This window comes from Martes martes (assembly GCF_963455335.1).
Source record: "Martes martes genome assembly, chromosome: 10".
Taxonomy (NCBI): Eukaryota; Metazoa; Chordata; class Mammalia; order Carnivora; family Mustelidae; genus Martes; species Martes martes.
The window spans coordinates 63,257,110-63,275,493 of NC_137898.1; the positions used below are offsets into that span (position 1 = coordinate 63,257,110).

The 18,384-nt window shown below is 39.0% G+C and overlaps 1 protein-coding gene across 1 annotated transcript in view; it reads right to left on the reverse strand.

Annotated features, from left to right (window-relative positions):
• The window catches only part of INTS4 (integrator complex subunit 4), a 119,438-nt gene that overhangs the window by 21,203 nt on the left and 79,851 nt on the right, over positions 1-18,384 (reverse strand). Inside the window, exons 12-16 of the mRNA XM_080817825.1 lie at positions 15,134-15,276; positions 12,083-12,198; positions 8,409-8,542; positions 7,189-7,346; positions 512-605 (exon numbers count right to left, since the gene is read on the reverse strand). Coding sequence (XP_080673951.1) covers positions 512-605; positions 7,189-7,346; positions 8,409-8,542; positions 12,083-12,198; positions 15,134-15,276 — 645 coding nt within the window. The remainder of the gene's footprint in view (positions 1-511; positions 606-7,188; positions 7,347-8,408; positions 8,543-12,082; positions 12,199-15,133; positions 15,277-18,384) is intronic.

An 18,384-nucleotide genomic window follows, 5' to 3' on the forward strand; every position in this document is an offset into this window, starting at 1 on the left:
TCTTGGCTACCAATTTTGTGTGTGTGTTTCTGTGTGTGTGTGTCTTTCTGTGTATGTGTGTATACAACCTGGCTAATACGAATGTCAGCAAGGTGGACAAAATTTTAAGAGCAGTGAAATCAACCTTTGCCTAGTTAGGACCTGGGCAAAGTGAAACTGGAATTTTAAGAAATAATATAAAAGTTCTATATGCCAATCAAATTATAAAAAAACAATGAAAAATCCTTAGGATTCTAATGAAAATGATGATCCAATCTGCTCTAATCATACAATGATAAAAGAATTCTCCCAAATTAAAAAAATTTAAAGTCCCACACAAATTAACAATTCTTTAATTAGAGACTAATATAATTATACTGCGGAGTACATAATTTCTTCACTGCTCAGCAGCTATGTAAGACTACATTTTTCCACTTATGGCTTCAAGAACTGCTGAATCCACTAAAGTGCTTTCTATGCACTTTATGCACATAGTAATCACAAAATACAAACATAAAGGATCCAAACCAACCTTGATAAGAAGAAGTTGACACTGAAGATAGGTAGCAGAGAAGTCAGCGACTCCTGCTAGTTCAGACTGAAGTTCTCCAAGTCTTTGAAGATCCCTGCAGTAAAGAAAATCCCAAGCCCAACAGTGGATAGGGATAATGACAGCCATATAAAGATCAGGTCAAAAGCATTTCACCATTTTAGCAGCACCTACATGGCTCAATGGGTTAAGTGTTTGCCTTCAGCTCAGGTCAGATCCCAGTGTCCTGGGATCAAGCCCTGTGTCCCTCCCTCTGCTTGTGCTCTCTCTCTTGGTCCCTCTCAATCTCAAATAAATAAATAAAATCTTTTTTTTTTTTTAAAGATTTTATTTATTTGACAGCGAGAGAGAGACAGAGAGAAAGGGAACACAAGCCGAGGGAGTGGGAGAGGAAGAAGCAGGCTTCCTGCTATGCAGAGAGCCCGATGTGGGCCTCAATCCCAGGACCCTGGGATCATGACTTGAGCTGCAGACAACCGCCTAACAACTGAGCCACCCAGGTGCCCAACAAATAAAATCTTTTTTCTTGTTTGTTTATTTTTTTTAAAGATTTTATTTATTTATTTGACAGACAGATCACAAGCAGGCAGAGAGGCAGGCAGAGAGAGAAGGGAGGAAGCAGGCTCCCTGCTGAGCAGAGAGCCCGATGTGGGGCTCGATCCCAGGACGCTGGGATCATGACCTGAGCCGAAGGCAGAGGCTTTAACCCACTGAGCCACCCAGGCGCCCCCAAATAAAATCTTAAAAAAAAAAAAAAAGCATTTTACCATTCTATACTTAGTAAAATTGGTCATAAATTTTAAAATGATGACACCCAATGATGGAGTGGTTATAATGAAATGGTTCACTCATGCTTTGGTAACAGTTTAAGCTGATAAAATTCTTTTGTAAAGTAAAACTGTACCATTATAAAAGCCATACATACTTTCAAATATTTTGATCAGTACCTTTACGCTGAGAAGTAATTCTAAGAGAAATACCCAACAGAAATGAAATGCTTTATGCCCACAATATGTCACTATTATAGTGAAATATTCTACAGATGTTAAAATATAAAATGGTAATAAGGTATATGACCTTAACTACATAAAAACTGTATGTAGGAGAAAAATACAGCCAAGTGGTTTTCTAAGAGAGGTATGAGGGTTCTTTTTATTGTCTTTTTATTGTCTTCTCCCAACTGTGCTTTATTTTTCAAGTGTTTTATATAACAGATGAGTATTTTTTGTATCACCAGGAAAAAAAAATTAAGATATTGTAGTAGATATCTAGTAGGCTCCCTACCCAGTTAGCCATTCTTTACGTCTTCCTCACTTACTGAACTCTGATTTTGCTCAAGGCAAGGTATCCTCAAACCCATTCCCAGGCAGAGTCTGATTGAACTAAGCCAATTAGTATATGTCATCTCCCAGGTTATGTGACCTAAGTTGGCCTTCTCAGTCCTAATTGAAGGACTTACACTCCACACCTGGAGCAGGCCTGATAGTGGTATGTCTGTCTCCATCTCCATCATGCCCTAGACTGAACAAGAGCACTTATGGTCCTGACTGCCACTGGCAGCCATACTGTAACTCCAAAAGAAAAAAGCTTTGGGATAAAGCAAATGCTGAGGACAAGAAAAATCCAAAGAGACAGAGAACTGGGTCTTTAATAATATAAGTGAACTACATGACCATACCATACTTAGAACTGCCTCGGATTTCTATTCATATGAGAAAATAAAATACCATTACAAGCTTGTTTGAGATAAGGTTTCCCAGATACCGGAGCCAAAAACATCGTCACTGGATACTGGCATAGACAAAGTGATTGCAAAAATATAAAACCAAGCTGCCCGGAGGCAAGAAAATAGAAAGTGCCACACACAGGTCAATAGTTGCGTGGGGGCTGGAATTATTGATTTAAAATTTTTAATTTTTTGAATAGATAATACATACCTAGATATACAATTAAACCAGTAAGATAAGAGAATTCAAAAGATACTAAAGGATATGCAACTAAATTAGTTCACCTTCCTATAACAGGGCGCCGCAAACCAGTACACCCTTCCCATAGGCAACCACCATTACCGGTTTCTTTCTTTCTCTTTTGGAGATAACACGATAGACCAACAACAAAAAAAAATCATTGTTTTCCTTTCTTCTTTTTTGAAGAGAAGAGTGTGTGTGTGTGTGTGTGTATGACCTAATAATCCATCTCAGAAAGCATTCATGGAAAACTATCTTGTTTTTTAATGGCAACATCAAAATTGCATACAGAAATGACAGCTGTGGAAAACGTGATTTGGGTCACAAGGGAAGCAGAGCCACAGGGTTGGCATAACATAGAACGTTTCACAGTAGCCTATACAAAACTGCCCGTTTGACTAAGCCCCTCCCTCTAATACACAACTTTCTTAATAGCTAATGCTGTGTCCTATGGACCTTGGTATCAGGAAGGAGATGCCCTAGGAAGAGACACAGAATGAATTATTCCCAAAGTGACTGAAGAAACTGGGGCCTGTGGCTTATATGTCATGTCTTGTGAGTTTTGGTGGCCTGAGAGGTTCCTGGAGAGCCTACTCATGTGTGGAATCCAGCACAATAAAAGGCAAGACCATCCTAGCTAACCACACCTGTGAAACGCTGCACAGGTAGCCAGCTGGCCTCTCTCTTTCACATCTCTGATGTCTCCCTTGCAAAGACAGCCCCGAATCACTCCATTTCTGAATGTTTCCTCTCGAGTAAGATTCTGGCTTCTGTTTCGATGACAGACAACACTGAGCAGCTGACTACACATGAGCTAGCGGCCGCCGGATGGTAAGCTATTCTACAGCCCTGGCGCTGAAGCAATTGTTCTCAACTGCACAGAACAAGATATGAGCCAAGCAACCATGGGAGAGCCGAACTACTGTACAAGCAAAGAAAGAAACTTGCTGCTCCTGGACAAAATGCTGTTATCCTACTGTTTCCTCTCTGTACCTCTTTATGCCCACAATCCTTGGGGAGCCTAAGTTTAAACATCCCTCAGGAAACTATGAACTCTTTAATGAGAAGGTCACCTTCTGTGTGCACTATACTAGGTGTGCTAGGTATTTCCCTACTTGAGCCCATTTAATCCTGACAATGTGAATTGCAATTAATTGTATGTCACTGAGAAGGAAAGGGAAGATCAGAGTTTAAGTGGTTTGCCCAAGATCACAGGATTAATAGTGGCAAAAATAGGCCTTGAACTCAGGTCTGTCTGAACTCCAAGCCTTTTCTTTTAAACTATATATTTCATTTATTTATTTGTTATTAAAATCTTTCATTTATTTATGAACTACATCAAATACAGATGACACCAAAACCAATTTAAAACCAGATACAAGGGTGCTTGGGTGGCTCAGTCGTTGAGCGTCTGCCTTCTGCTCCAATCATGATCCCATGGTCCTGGGATTGAGCCCTGCATTGGGCTTCCCGCTCAGGGGGAGGCCTGCTTCTCCCTCTCCCACACCCCCTGCCTGTATTCCCTCTCTCACACTCTCTCTCTGTCAAATAAATAAATAAAATCTTTAAAAAATAAAAAAAACAGATGCATATATTTTTTTAAAGATTTTATTTATTTATTTGACAGGAAGAGATCACAAGTAGGCAGAGAGGCAGGCAAAGAGAGGAAGGGAAGCAGGCTCCCTGCTGAGCAGAGAGCCCGATGCGGGGCTTGAACCCAGGACCCTGAGATCATGACCTGAGCCGAAGGCAGAGGCTTTACCCCACTGAGCCACCCAGGCGCCCCTAAAACCAGATGCATATTAAGCCACATTTCTGCAAATAGGATTTGGGAGGGCAAAAGTGCCCTTCCCAGGAACATACACTTTAGCAATCCTTTATCCACATGATGGCAATAAGCATTTGTAACATTTGGACAGGATTTACTTAAAAATATCTACTGTGTCAAATGAGTGAAAATTTAAATTTTATTATTTTTAATTTGTTTCACAATTTAAATTTTAAAAACAAAATTTCAGAAATAACCAACTGTTATCTAACCAACTGCTATTCTCAAAATACTTTCCACATGTTATGATAATGACCTTCACAACAGTCCTATGACCAGCTACATAGTACTCTCAAATTACAGATGAGGGGGGACTTGAGGCCCAAGATCATGTACCTAGGAAATGATAAAAACTAAGGCTTGAACCAATTCCTTTGCATTTTACATCTCATTATACTAGACCCTTTGTGTCCTACAAACTGTTAATCAGAAACAGAACTGTGTGACCAGATGAAAGGAAGGGCTAGTTAGTTACGACCTTGCCATTCTTGGTCCTGGACAGTCTTCTCCCTTCTTCATTTGATGAACTTCTATTCAGTCTTCAGGTAAACTGCTTAGCCATCTAAGGAGGGGCTAGGTACCCCCCTTCTGTTTTCTTAGAGAACCCTGAACTCCCCATCTGCAGCATGGAAAGCACAATATCACAATACTTGTTTCCCTAGCTACCTCCCCAACCAGGCTGTATGATCCCTTGCAACAAAGACTGTTTTGTTCACCACCATGACACTTCTGCCTAGCATATGACAAATACTCAAAAACCATATAACAAATGAATGACCCCCAGCTCTTTCACTCATTTAAAAAAGGGGTACTTTTCATAAGACTGTTTCCAAATTCAACTCATAAAGCACTTAGAAGAGTGGGTACATAGTAAGCACTTCGAATAGACAGCAGCTCTTATTATGATCAAGGACAGCAGAGCCTTACAAACATTATATCTACATACATCTGGAGGTGTGATGGCCAGAAGAAAATGCCACCTATAAAAATCTTAAAAGCTTTCATTCCTTCAACAAGTATTTACTGAGCTTCTATATGGTACCCCAGGTACCACGAAGACAAAGCAGTTATGTCAAATTTTAGAAACAAACAAACAAACAAATCATCCCCTGGAGCCCCAGCTGAAGCATACTTTCTACAGGTGAGATCCCATTAGATTAAATGACCTTTGGGATTACAACAAAGGTGATGGCTTGCGTATGATGGTGAAGTTTGTTTTAAACTAGTACCAATAAGTAAGTGATCAGAGTCCTAATCAGAGAAACTTCTGTATGAAACTCTAACATTTCACTTTTCCACAGCTACCAAAAATGTAATTTCTGCAGAACCCCCAAATCACCCAATCTAACAGGAATCATCTTCACTGCAACACGTCACAAAGTCTCACATTTAGAGTCAAACAAAACCAGATTCAAAGCCTGGTTTTGCTACTTCTTAGCAAATTGCTTCACCTCGCCAAACTGTCATTTCTTCTTTGTGAAATGGTAACAATAACTGCAATAATGTTTGCAAAACAGAGTACGTCATCAATAACTACTCCACCATCTGCTTTCCTTTCTGGATCTTTTACCACCCTGGCCACCCTCCTCAGAATGCACTCAAGTTAGAAACAGTATCCAGGACTGACCATAGCACTAGAACAGTGGTCTCACCAGCCTGAAGCCCAGCAGGACTACACGCAGACAAGTCGGGCCAACAGGTGTTTACTGAGCACCCACTAATAGCCAGCACTGCACCTGATGACCAAATTGGCTTGCTTTTAGGCATTTTGTACTTGCTTTAGTGCCAACAGGATAAAAACTGTCAAAAACAAAACCTAAATGTTTACTTAGGTGAGGATGAGTCAGAAAGTGGAACTTATTTTCCTGGGCTTGGAGCCAACAACTTCAGATACTGGCCTCTAAAACTAATCACTTTGTTAAGGGAGCAGGAGAAAAAAATATGACCGAGGCATCATTTCAAAGTCAGCGAACCTTTTCTGAAAAGGGTCAGATAGTAAATATTTTAGGCTTTGCAGACCATACAGTGTCCGTGGCACTACTCATCTCTGCCACAAACCTTATTCACAAAAGAAGACAGAAACTGTTTTTGTTAAAGGCAAATGGATTTCAATTTGTTTCATATCATTCAAAACATCCTAATAAGGTCTGGAAGAGTCTGCTGGTTGTTCCCCAATATCCTCCCCTTCTTCTTGAGTATCAGTCACCAAATGTTAACTAAGCACTGGTCACCCGAATGAAGACTGCATTTCCTAGCTCCTAGCAACAAGATACCATCATGTGACTTAAGTTCTAGTCAATGGGATGTAAGTAAAATTAGAACATGCAACTTTGGGGAAGTGTCTTTAAAAGGCGGTAAGGTTAGAAATGATGATGCCCTTCTCCTGCTCTTTCCTTTTTCCTGCAGCCTGGAAAACAGAGGGGATAGTTAGAGTTTGGATTTTTAGGCAGAGAACCTGATGCAGAAGATGGAGAAAGAATGCATGTAGGGGCCTGATAAACATCGTAGCTCTGCCCTCCCTGCCGGAAAGAATTAACCTTTCCTCCTAGATAAGCCACAGTTCTTTACATTTTCTGTCATCCATCCTAACTAATACACAAGGAGAGAAAAATTTAAAACAGCTTCTTTGCAACTCTTCAGCTTTGCACTCATCATCAAAGCGGTCATGAGCACGAAAAGCTTTTCTTTGTAATATGCTCAAACTCCAATCTAATGCAAATACAAACATGTCATAAAACTACATGTGAGTGTAGGCCAACAGACTCAGAAAAACTAGCCTGTAGCCGACACCAGAAATCAAAACAGCTCAGCTGAGCATAAGTGTAAAGTTTAACTCTGTCAAAGTAAAGAGACGATCACCTCACCTAATGGTGAGCTCCAGCAGCTCCTGGGTTCCCTGAGGGTCCAGGTGCTGAAGACTGTACACTCTTTCAAGGCTCTGCTGCAGAAACTGATGGGAAGGGTCCTCATGAGGCATGATACTGGGGGAAACAGCCGATGACACTAGTTTTCTACCTGGTAACTAAGCAAACATAGTAGGATTATAAGACCATCAAATTCTGTGGCTCAGCTTCTGGTAATACAAAGAAACCAGGACAAAAAAAGGGAGTCAAACACAGGAAAGGGAAAACAGGTAAGGTGATTCTGTAAATAACCTTTCTCTCATTCCCTAGCTTCAGTGGGAGAAATGGAGACAGACAGAATAGATATGGTTTACACAATAAACCACTGCAAGGAGAAAAAGAAAAGAGAATGGATAATATTATGTTCTATTGCTAACTGAAGTAAATGAGGTAACCACAGAAATGGAACTAAAAATCAATCTGCTGTCACATTTATTTTTAAACTTCATTTGATCTTTCACTTCATAGGGCAATGATGGCTTATTACCAAATAAATTTACATAGCACACTATAAAAACATTTTATAGGATGATAATTATAATTCTTGTTCTTACTGCTAAAAGGGGTTACCTTTCAAGAAAGGGATGGACGAGAGCAAAGAGGATTTCACTTTTAATTTTGTACCTTATACTCAGTTTAGATTTTCTAACCATGTACATATATTATTCTAAATAAAGTCCTTGGGAGTCACCTAAACAGGAATGAGTTAACACAAATGGCGAGCTTAGAGAAGTGTCTGCACATAGTCAGCTTTCAGTGTTTGCCATTATCCTCATGGTTCATAAAGTTTTTCTTCCTGTATCTCTAAGGTTTTAAAAGTAACAAAGGTTTTATTATTAAAAAATAAATTTGTTGAGAATTTTGGCTTTATGTAATTGTTAAAATGTTGCACAATCTAATCCTTGGTCTAGAATATATTGTTCCAGATTCCTTTCTCTTGCCTAACATAACATCATCAATAACTCAGGGACATTTAGAATACGAATCTTCTTAAAAAATAATGAATACAGAAGAAAAAGCACAAAACAGTGGGAGAGAGCCCAAGAGAGAAAGAGAATGAATGAATGTGTTTTCAGAGAAAATCTAGCCTGCTCTTTAACAACCACAAAGGACCCAAAATCAAAACACCAAAAATAATGACAAAACACCAAAAATAATGATCAAAGTTGTTTTCAACATACCCTTAAGGCAGGAACAAGATGAGAAAGACTGTCTCGGAGGTAGGCATAGTGTCTGAAGGTATGATCTGAGAACAGTGCTGGCATTGTTGGACAGGTTTTAGCAGCATTAAAAATAAGAACCAAAACTGCAATGTCTGAGGGATGAGTGGGTTAAGTAAACCTGGAGGTTTAAAAGGTTGACATTGGCCAGAATGAAGTGCCTCCAATTCCCACCCTCAAAAGTCTTATTAAATGACAATTTTCTAACAAATAAATGCAAATTCAAACAAAGAGATACATTACCCCACTCACCAAAGGTTTTTTATTTTATTTTATTTTATTTTTTAAAGATTTTATTTATTTATTAGACACAGAGAGAGAGATCACAAGTAGGCAGAGAGGCAGGCAGAGAGAGGTGGGGGAAGCAGGCTCCCTGCTGAGCAGAGAGCCCAATGTGGGGCTCGATCCCAGGACCCTGAGATCATGACCTGAGCCAAAGGCAGAGGCTTAACCCTCTGAGCCACCCAGGCGCCCCCACCAAAGGTTTTTAAAAATAATGCCTGATCCTGCAGAGAATAGTAACACATAGAAACTTCCAGTACATGGCTGACTAAAGTATACTTGGGCACATATCTTTGGATCATAATTTTTTTTTATTAAAGATTTTATTTATTTATCTGACAGATCACAAGTAGGCAGAGAGGCAGTCAGAGAGAGAGGAGGAAGCAGGCTCCCTGCCAAGCAGAGAGCCTGACGCGGGGCTCGATCCCAGGACCCTAGGATCATGACCTGAGCCGAAGGCAGAGGCTTTAACCCACTGAGCCACCCAGGCGCCCCATCTTTGGATCATAATTTGACACCAAACAGTAAAAGTCTTTTGAATGTTGAGTAATTCTACACCTCAGATTTTACTCTAATAATCATAGAGTACAGAATCATTTATAATAGCAAATAATCAGAAACAACCTAAATGCCCCAAAGCAGCAAAATGACTATATACCTCGTGTTTCATCTACTTGATGGGAGTATTATGCAATCATTAAAAATGCTATGTTTGAAAAATTTATAATATTGTATCACAAACATTGTATCATAAGTGAAAAAGCAGCTTCTAACATATACAGAGGATATGATAGCAGCCATCTATTATCATATATATTTGATGATGAAATAAACTATGTTAAAAAAATAAAACAAGGGCACCTGGGTGGCTCAGTGGGTTAAAGCCTCTGCCTTCGACTCAGGTCATGGTCTCGGGGTCCTGGGATCGAGTCCCACGTCGGGCTCTCTGCTTGGCGGGGAGCCTGCTTCCTCCTCTCTCTCTGCCTGCCTCTCTGCCTACTTGTGATCTCTCTCTGTCAAATAAATAAATCTTAAAAAAAAAAAAACCCTAAAAAAGTAAATAAAAAAATAAATAAACAAATAAATAAATAAAACAAGAACAAAATCCCAACACCAAGCCTTAAGAAAGAAGGAAATACACCAAAATATTAATGGTCGATTACTCTGACTAGCAGGACTTTGCATGTTCAGTATGAAGTTTCTTCTTTCAATTTTTTGGACTTACTTTCTATGTATATTTTCTTAACAGAGGGAAAATCAGAAATTAAAAAGTAAACATAGTTTCCAATCTTCTATATGTATCCCTGTGGAAGACCCTGTTAGTTGCCTACCCAATATCCATTCTTCCCTTTTTCCTTGCTAACAGAATACTGATTTGACCACAAATATCCTCTAACTTTCTCCCTAGAACCTGGGCCTGATCATCGGAGCTCCAGCAGCAATGCTGGACAAGTGAAAATGGCTGAACAGAAAAACAGAAGGAGTTTGGATCACCAAGAATAATGTAGAGCTGCTATACCAGCAGCAGACTGTGTACCTCCAGATTTCTTCTACCTTGGAGAAAAGTAAAAATCTTAATTCCTTTAAGCTACATTTGGAGGCAATCTCTCTTACTTACAGCCAAACATATTTCCTAAATAACAGAACCTCTCAACTGCCCAGAAAAGTATCTTAACGTAAGAGCCTTCCAAAAGTGTTTAATGTTTTTTTAAATGTAAAAAGGGCCCTCGGATTTCTGAGCACTTCAATACATCATGTGAGGTTCGTGATAACATCTAGCCCATAAGCCCCTTTCTGATGAGCTAAATTTCAAGCAGCTATAGTACTGTACCTTTAGAGGTAAGGTCTGGAATAAGCCTTTCTCAGAGGTAAACACGAAGTCAGACATTGATTAGTACATCAACTAAACAAACGGTTAAAAATTTCTCCAAACAGGGGCGCCTGGGTGGCTCAATGGGTTAAGCCTCTGCCTTCGGCTCAGGTCATGACCCCAGGGTGCTGGGATTGAGCCCCACATTGGGCTCTCTGCTCAGTGGGGAGCCTGCTTCCTCCTCTCTCTCTGCCTGCCTCTCTGCCTACTTGTGATCTGTCTGTCAAATAAATAAACAAAATCTTTAAAAAAAAATTTCTCCAAAAAGTGTGAAAATAAACAGAATGAAGAGAGATTACAATGGTCATCCTACGACAGCCAGTTATTTGGCTGATCTCTGCATCTCAATAAATATCCCCTAAACCTCACCGAGAATCTGCTATAGAGCAGAAAGAACCATAGGAGACTGTGGGTGCACTGATGTAAATGTATTCCCATTACCAGAAAACAATCTAATTGCATGGCATGCTACCCATGGCTGTCACAAACCCACTCAACTTGCATCAGAGGCAAAGTAATCCTGCAGACTAGCTCAACCCATCCCCTCTTCAGGCTGCAGATTAAGAAAGTTCATAAGCTGGGGCCCCTTGGTGGCTCAGTCAGTTAAGCGTCTGCCTCTTGGTTTTGGCTCAGGTCACGATCTCAGGGTCATGAGATGGAGCCCCATGTCAGGCTCCAGGCTCAGCCAGGAGTTTGAGATTCTGCTCCTATGCCCCTCCCCTGCTCGCTCTCACACTGTGCTCTTTCTCTCAAATAAACAAATCTTTAATAAAAGAAAAGAAAAAAGAAAGAGTGATAGAGGAAAGAAGATCGGTCATTCATAGACCTTAAAACCAAAGATGGGGGCACCTGGGTGGCTCAGTCACTGAGCATCTGCCTTCCCTCAGTTCATGATCCCAAGGTACTGTGACTGAGCCCGGCATCAGGCTCCCTGCTCAGCGGGGAGTCTGCTTCTCCCTCTCCCTGCTGCTCCCCCTACTTGTGCTCTCTCTCTGTCTCTTTATTAAATAAATAAGCAAAATCTTCGAAAACAACAACAAAATAAAATAACAAAGATGCTTGGCTTTGAATTCCACATGTGCTGCTTGGAGAGTTATTTAGCCTTCCTAAGCCTCAGTCTCCTCATCAGCAAACTGGGAATAATACCACCTTCCAGGGGTGTTTGGGAGATTTACATATGTAAATATGCATATTTACATATACATGGTAAATGTATAAAGCATGAAACAGTGTGGAATATAATAGGTGCTGAACAAATGGTTTAAAAAAACTAATAATAATAGTATTAAATAGCAAATGTGAATTATTGTGAAAACAAGAATGAAAGCTATGAATAACAACTATTAGGCTCCCTCGGAATATACTCCTAATTAAAAGACATGAAAAAAATTAAACCTAGGACCTCCCCCTTCAAGTTACACTGCAGAAAAAGATGCCAAAACAGCCCACCAAATCAGCCCAGTCTTTCCTAAGCAGAGGATACAAGCTGGATCATCCATGTCCGGTTCAGCTGTGTCAAAAAATGGATGTGTGCTCAGGAGTTCTGGCACCAAGGGAAGCACCAGGGTTGGATGCCGACTTCCCAGAAACTTCAAGCACCTGAAACAAACAAAATGAGAGTCCGCCTTAGTAACTTAACAAATGCTTTAAAAAGCACTGGGGATTGGAATCAGAAAACCTGATTCAGAAATGCAAATTCCCAACCACCCATTTTTGGTAACCTCTATAACCTCAAATAAGTCATTCAATTATTCTGGAACTCAGTTCATCTAAAAAAATTGCTATTATGAAAATTAAAGAGCTGGTATGGCATAAATTACTACCGATTATTTAACCAACAGCTATTTTCTCTAAATTCCTTGCCAAGAGAACACTGATTTTACTCAAGTTCAGGTAGGTGCTCAGAGAAGGGAGACTCAGCCCGAGGGCTTAAGCACAAGTGGTTTAAACTTTACTACCTTTGCAGGTAGTAAAGTAACCCATTTCTGCTCAAAGGAACAAGAAGGGAAGTCTGGTGGGGAGCTACTCAGGAATGTTCTCCTAGACAAAAAAAGAAATGTGTGAGAAGGAATGCCCTTTCCTTTCTGCCTTAAGATACTGTCTTATGAGGCAGCCATCCTGCAACTATGAGAAAAATGCCAAGAGAATTGCAGAGAAACCACAGTGTTAATAACCCTGTTAAGCTGTTGAATGACCAATCCTATAACTGACTTCCTGATTTGTTACGCCAAAAAATTAGACTTCATTGTTTAAACCACTTTTAATTGGATTTCCTATTACTTGTAGGCAAAAGCACTGTAACTGATATCCTGGGTGAAGTTCTGAAATAAGAAGTGATCTGACCTGAAACATGAAAATGAGTAACTGTGTGGCCTTGGGCAGACAGGTTTCTCACCTACAAAATGGGATTAAAAAATCCTTACCTCATAGAGTTGCTATAAGCATTAAATGAGATAATGAATAAAAATTACTCAGCAAAGAGTCTGTCACAGACTAAGAACTCAATTAGGTATTATTAAGTAGCTATTAGTTAACTATTATGATGACATGAAAACCCTTTATAAGCCATGGCACTACATGGCTTATACCACTACATGGCCCTGGTAACTAAGCATTTTTATTATCATTTTTCAAGTTCTGTTTTAGAAGGTGTGCTGAACTGAAAAGAAATATAAATCTCTATTAAATATAAATATAAAATTTATTAAATATAAATCTCTATTCTTGTGGAGTTTATAATTCAGCTGGGGCAAAAATGATGAACACTACAAGGTAATGAACTATCAAATGAATGATACTCCCCCGCTTTCCACTTGTCAAAGGTAGAGGAGATCACCATGATCAGAAGTTTCACAAAGAAGAAGGGACTTCCCCAGGGACTGGAGAACAGACTGGCAACAGAGAGAAAGCAAGCACCAGGAACAAATTCATGGATATATGGAGTAGGATAGGTATCCCATTTAAAACACGTGATATTGTTAGGAAAGTATACTTTTCCCCAGTTCTGCTTTTCCTTCTATGTGAAAAGAACTGAATGGCTAATTTTCTGAACTCCCAGCCCTTTTACTCACTGTGTTTCAGGGGACATTGTAAATCTTGTAGTCTGGCCTCTAGGTGCCACTCCTTTATTTTATCTCCTATTTTGCTCAGGTAGCTCAAGCATCTGGGCCTCTCTGAAACTGGACTTCAATTCTGATTTGTAATATTTTTTCTAATCATCTATCTACCTACCTACCTACCTACATATTCCCTACTTCTTTCCCTCCTGCTATTTGAAAGCTAGGCCTCTGAATTGAATCCGTTTTTAACTCTCCATAGCACCAACACAGCAAATGGGTTATAGAGCCAAGTGCTCCAAGCATTTGCTGAATGAACTAAAGCTATATAAACAGAACAAACTACCCCCCCTCCAGGTTTTCATTTATGTATCTACCTTTAAAAATGTCTTAAAAACATGCCACTATGATTATTCCTTCCCTCTTTTATTACATCCTTTTTTGGTATTCCTAAATAAAGCCACCATTCATGGGAAGAGATGAAAAATCAGATGATTATTAGAATAGGCAACTTCAAAATCCTCTGGAGCACTACAAGCACTACAAGGTGAAGGAGCTTTCGGTCTACCGTCACCCAGTAAAGACAGTCTTAAATAAATACTCTGGGTGAACCAAATAACCACCTGTCTTACTGTAAGGCAAGAAGAATGTTCTGTGAAACACTCCATAACAATCCCTTCCATCAAGCAGAATTAATCATTCCTTCTGTGTCGTCCAGATACAAACCCCGATACCGGTTTTTCTCCCTACTACAACCCCACACCCCAAGGACTGAGCGCTCCTTGAAGACTCCCCTGGTGTTTTCAGTCTTAAATAGATCTTGCAAGTACCTGATCTGACCCACAGTTTTTCTACTTTTAGTAACAAATTTTTTAGGAAAATCTAATAAACTATACCATTGGCGTGATCTCATCACATAAGCTCACTTAAATACGTGGAGCATGATTACAAACATTTTATAATAAATGTCTGCAAGTAGTTCTTCAAACAGCAATTCATGAACAATGTTAATTTTGACTCTAGTCAGTAAAGGTAGAGGTAATCAAGGAAAAAAATGAAGTGGTTTTCCATCTGTAGACAAAGTGCCAGTCCTGCCTCTAATCTCTACAATGACAGCTGTGATCCTGTAGACAATGCAAAACAGACAAAGAAGTGATTAACAGGATAAAGGAGCAAAAGGAATCTAATCAACTCATCTCTGCCTGCAGCACTTACCACAGGGCTGGGCACATAGTGAATGTACAGTAGCAGGGCACATACTATCTGCTAAGAGGATGGATGGACAAATAAATAAATAATCTAAAATGTGATAGTCAATTTAGGAATCAGACTCCTGAGTGTTAAGCTGAATCAGGTTGCTAAATTGAAGGCAAACTGAGGGCCATACCATCAATCTATGATGATCCACTACTGGATAATTCCATATACATTTACCACATTATTGGACTCAGTGAGCAAATGAGCAAAAAAGTCCTTACTTCCATATGGAGTCCCTATCAGTAGGGTACTTGGTTAAATTTTTCAGCAGCTCCACCAGTGCAAGATGAATCCCTTCTTTGGTTGAAACATTAGTACAGCACAGAAGTTCGTGAAGAGCCTCTCGAATATCTCTGGATGAATCCTTAAAAAAAAAAAAAGTAATAATAATAATAGTAGCAATCACTGTGAATTCGCTATTAGAGGAGAGTGTACAAGTTACAATGGGACTACAGGGTAAAGAGTCTCTGAATTTTCTTGGAGGCGAGAGGCTAGGAGCTGAGAAGACTTCACAGAAGAGGTAACATTTGAATTCAGATTTGAAGACTTCATTCATTGGCTCATTCATTCATATAAATAAAGTTTGTGGCCAGGGCAGAGTTTACATAAAAAGACAGTGTTACAAGATGATGTTGGAGAAATGGCCCCTTCCCTTCTCAATACCTGCTCTACCTCACCAAAATGACTGGAAAAGGTCACCAACAACTTCTTAAAGCTAAAAAATATGGATGACTATCAGTTCTATTCTTCTTGGCTATCTCTGTAGCATTTGTTGTCAGTTTTTCAAAACTTTCTTATACAGATGTTTTGAAATATATACAAAGTAGAGTTAATAAATCCCTCGATTTCAACAATTAACTCATAGCCAATCATCTTTGATCTAAACCTTTACCCACTCCGCCCAACTAGATTATTTTGAAGTCAGTCAGAGAAATCACAGCATTTCGTTGGTAAATATTTCCATAAATATATTTTAAGATGATTCCTTATTTTTAAAAATCACAAAACCAATATCCTGCCTAAAAATGTAATAACTGCTTAATATCAACTATCCAATGAGTACTCAAATTCCTCTGACTCAAAAAGTTTGTTCTAGTCAGGAACCAATTAAGGTCCACACATAGCAATGTGGCAGTATGTTCCTTAAGCATCTTTTAGTATGTAACATCACTGTATATCTCACACTCTCCCCCTGTAATTTCTTCTCTGTATATCCTGTTATGATAGTTAGATTTAGAAGCTTGATCAGATTCACATTCAATTTATTTTGTAAGACCATCTCACGGGGGTACGGTATACTTCCCTCAGGAACTATATGATGTCTGTTTCTCTTTTGTGAGGTTAGTAACCACTGGTGATCACTGCCTAGATCTACTAATCCACTAAAGTTGTAAAACAATGATGTACAAATCCTATCTATCATTCTTTAATTTATTAATTGGAATACTTCTAAGAAGAGAAACTTTCCCTTATCAACTAGCTGGTTATCATGAAGTTCAGTTTGGGACTGATAGTTCAGATAGGAAAAAGAAGGATTAATGTTTGATTCCTTAATTTACCAGTTTCCAAAATAAGAAGCTGATTACTAAACATCTTCCAAAGATGACTAATGCACTGTTTTGTTTAAGTATCATTACAAAATCATGCATTTAAACATACTTGCAGTTAATAGTCCTTAATGATGTGTTATAACCCTTAATGATGTGTCTCCTGGGTCTTTCTGATATGATCCTAGAGGTCTTTGATAGCTAATAACTGCTTTCTGTATGACAAGGTAGTACAAGCTCATCTTGTTACATTTCCTGCACTAGACCTGGAATCAGCCATTTCTCTTAGGAACTTTGGTACCTTTTAGTGGAAATGAGATCGCCAAAGCATTGTTTTAAGTCAGGTTTACTGATATAGAGTTTTCATTCTGTAAAATTCATCCTTCTCAGTGAACACTTCCACAAGTTTAACAAATCCATATAGTTACATAACCACCATCTCCATCAAGATATAAAATACTCCTATCACCAAACTCTTCTGTAGTGTCCCCTTGTAGTCTAGCCCTCACCCACAGTCTCCGGCAACCACTGATGTATTTTCTGCTACAGTTTCCTCTTTCCCAAAAGGTCACAGAAATGGAATCACAGAGTATGCTGCTTCTTGAGGATAGCTACTTTCACCTAGCATAATGCATGTGAGATTCACCTGTGTTGTTACGTGTATCAGCAACCCATTCCTTTTTATTACTGAGTAATACTGCATTGTATAGATGTACCCGGTTTATTTACCCATTCACCAAATCAAGGATTTGTGTTGTTTTTAGTTTAGAAATACTGTAAATAAAGCCACAATAAATATTTGCATACAGGTGTTTGTGTGAATGTAAATTTTCAATCCTCTTTAGGAAATGCTTTAGAGTGGGAATGTAGTATCAAGGTAAATTTACATTTAATTTTATAAAAAACTTCCAAATCTATCATTTCACATTCCCATCAGCAGTGGATGAGAGTGCCAGATGTTCCCCGTCCTCACAGCACTTGATACTGTCAACATTTCTTTGGTTTCTGGTTAGGCATTCTAATACATGTGGTGTTGTAATACCTCTAATAGGTGTGGTTTTAATTTGCATTTCCCTAATGACTAATGATATTAAGTATGCTTCACTTGTTTATTATTTGCACTGCTTATTTTCTTTCCTTAAGTACCATTCAAATCTTCTGCTGATTTTCTAATCAGCTGATTTGTCTTATTATTGAATTTTGAGAAATCTTCATATATTCTTTATCAGATATATGTTTTGCAAGTATTTTCTCCCAGTCTGTGGTACGTCTTTTCAAAACATGTTTTTTTTTTTTCCTTTGACTTAGAAAAACAGAAATTTGGGGCACATGGGTGGCTCAACCAGATAAGTGTCTGCCTTTGGCTCAGGTCATGATCTCAGGGTCCTGGGATGGAGCCCCATGTTGGGCTCCCTGCTCAATGGAGAGTCTGCTTCTCTTTCTCCCTCTGGCCCTCTGCACTGTTAGTGCTCTCTCTCTCTCAGATAAAAACATAAAATCTAAAGAAGGAAGAAAGAAAGAAAAACAGAAACTTATTGTCTCCATTCTGGAGGCCTGAGTCCAGAATCAAGATATAAGCAGGGCTGCTTCCTTCTGAGTCTATGAAGGAGAATTGAGACCAGGCCTCTCCCAGCTTCTGGTAGCCTTAGCATTCCTTGGCTTGTAGATGGCATTCTCTCCTCTCCATGTCTTCACATCACCTTTCCTCTATGCATGTTTCTGTATCTAAGTCCATCCCACCTTTTTTGTACAGTTTATACATTAAAGGCATTATATACATTTGATTTGATCCAATTCTCTCTCTGAATTGTGGTAAAATACATCCAATATAATATTTACCATTTTAAGTCAATGTATATTTTAAGTGTACAGTTCTATGGTATTAGATACACTGACATTGTTGTGCTGTCTTTGTAATTACCTAA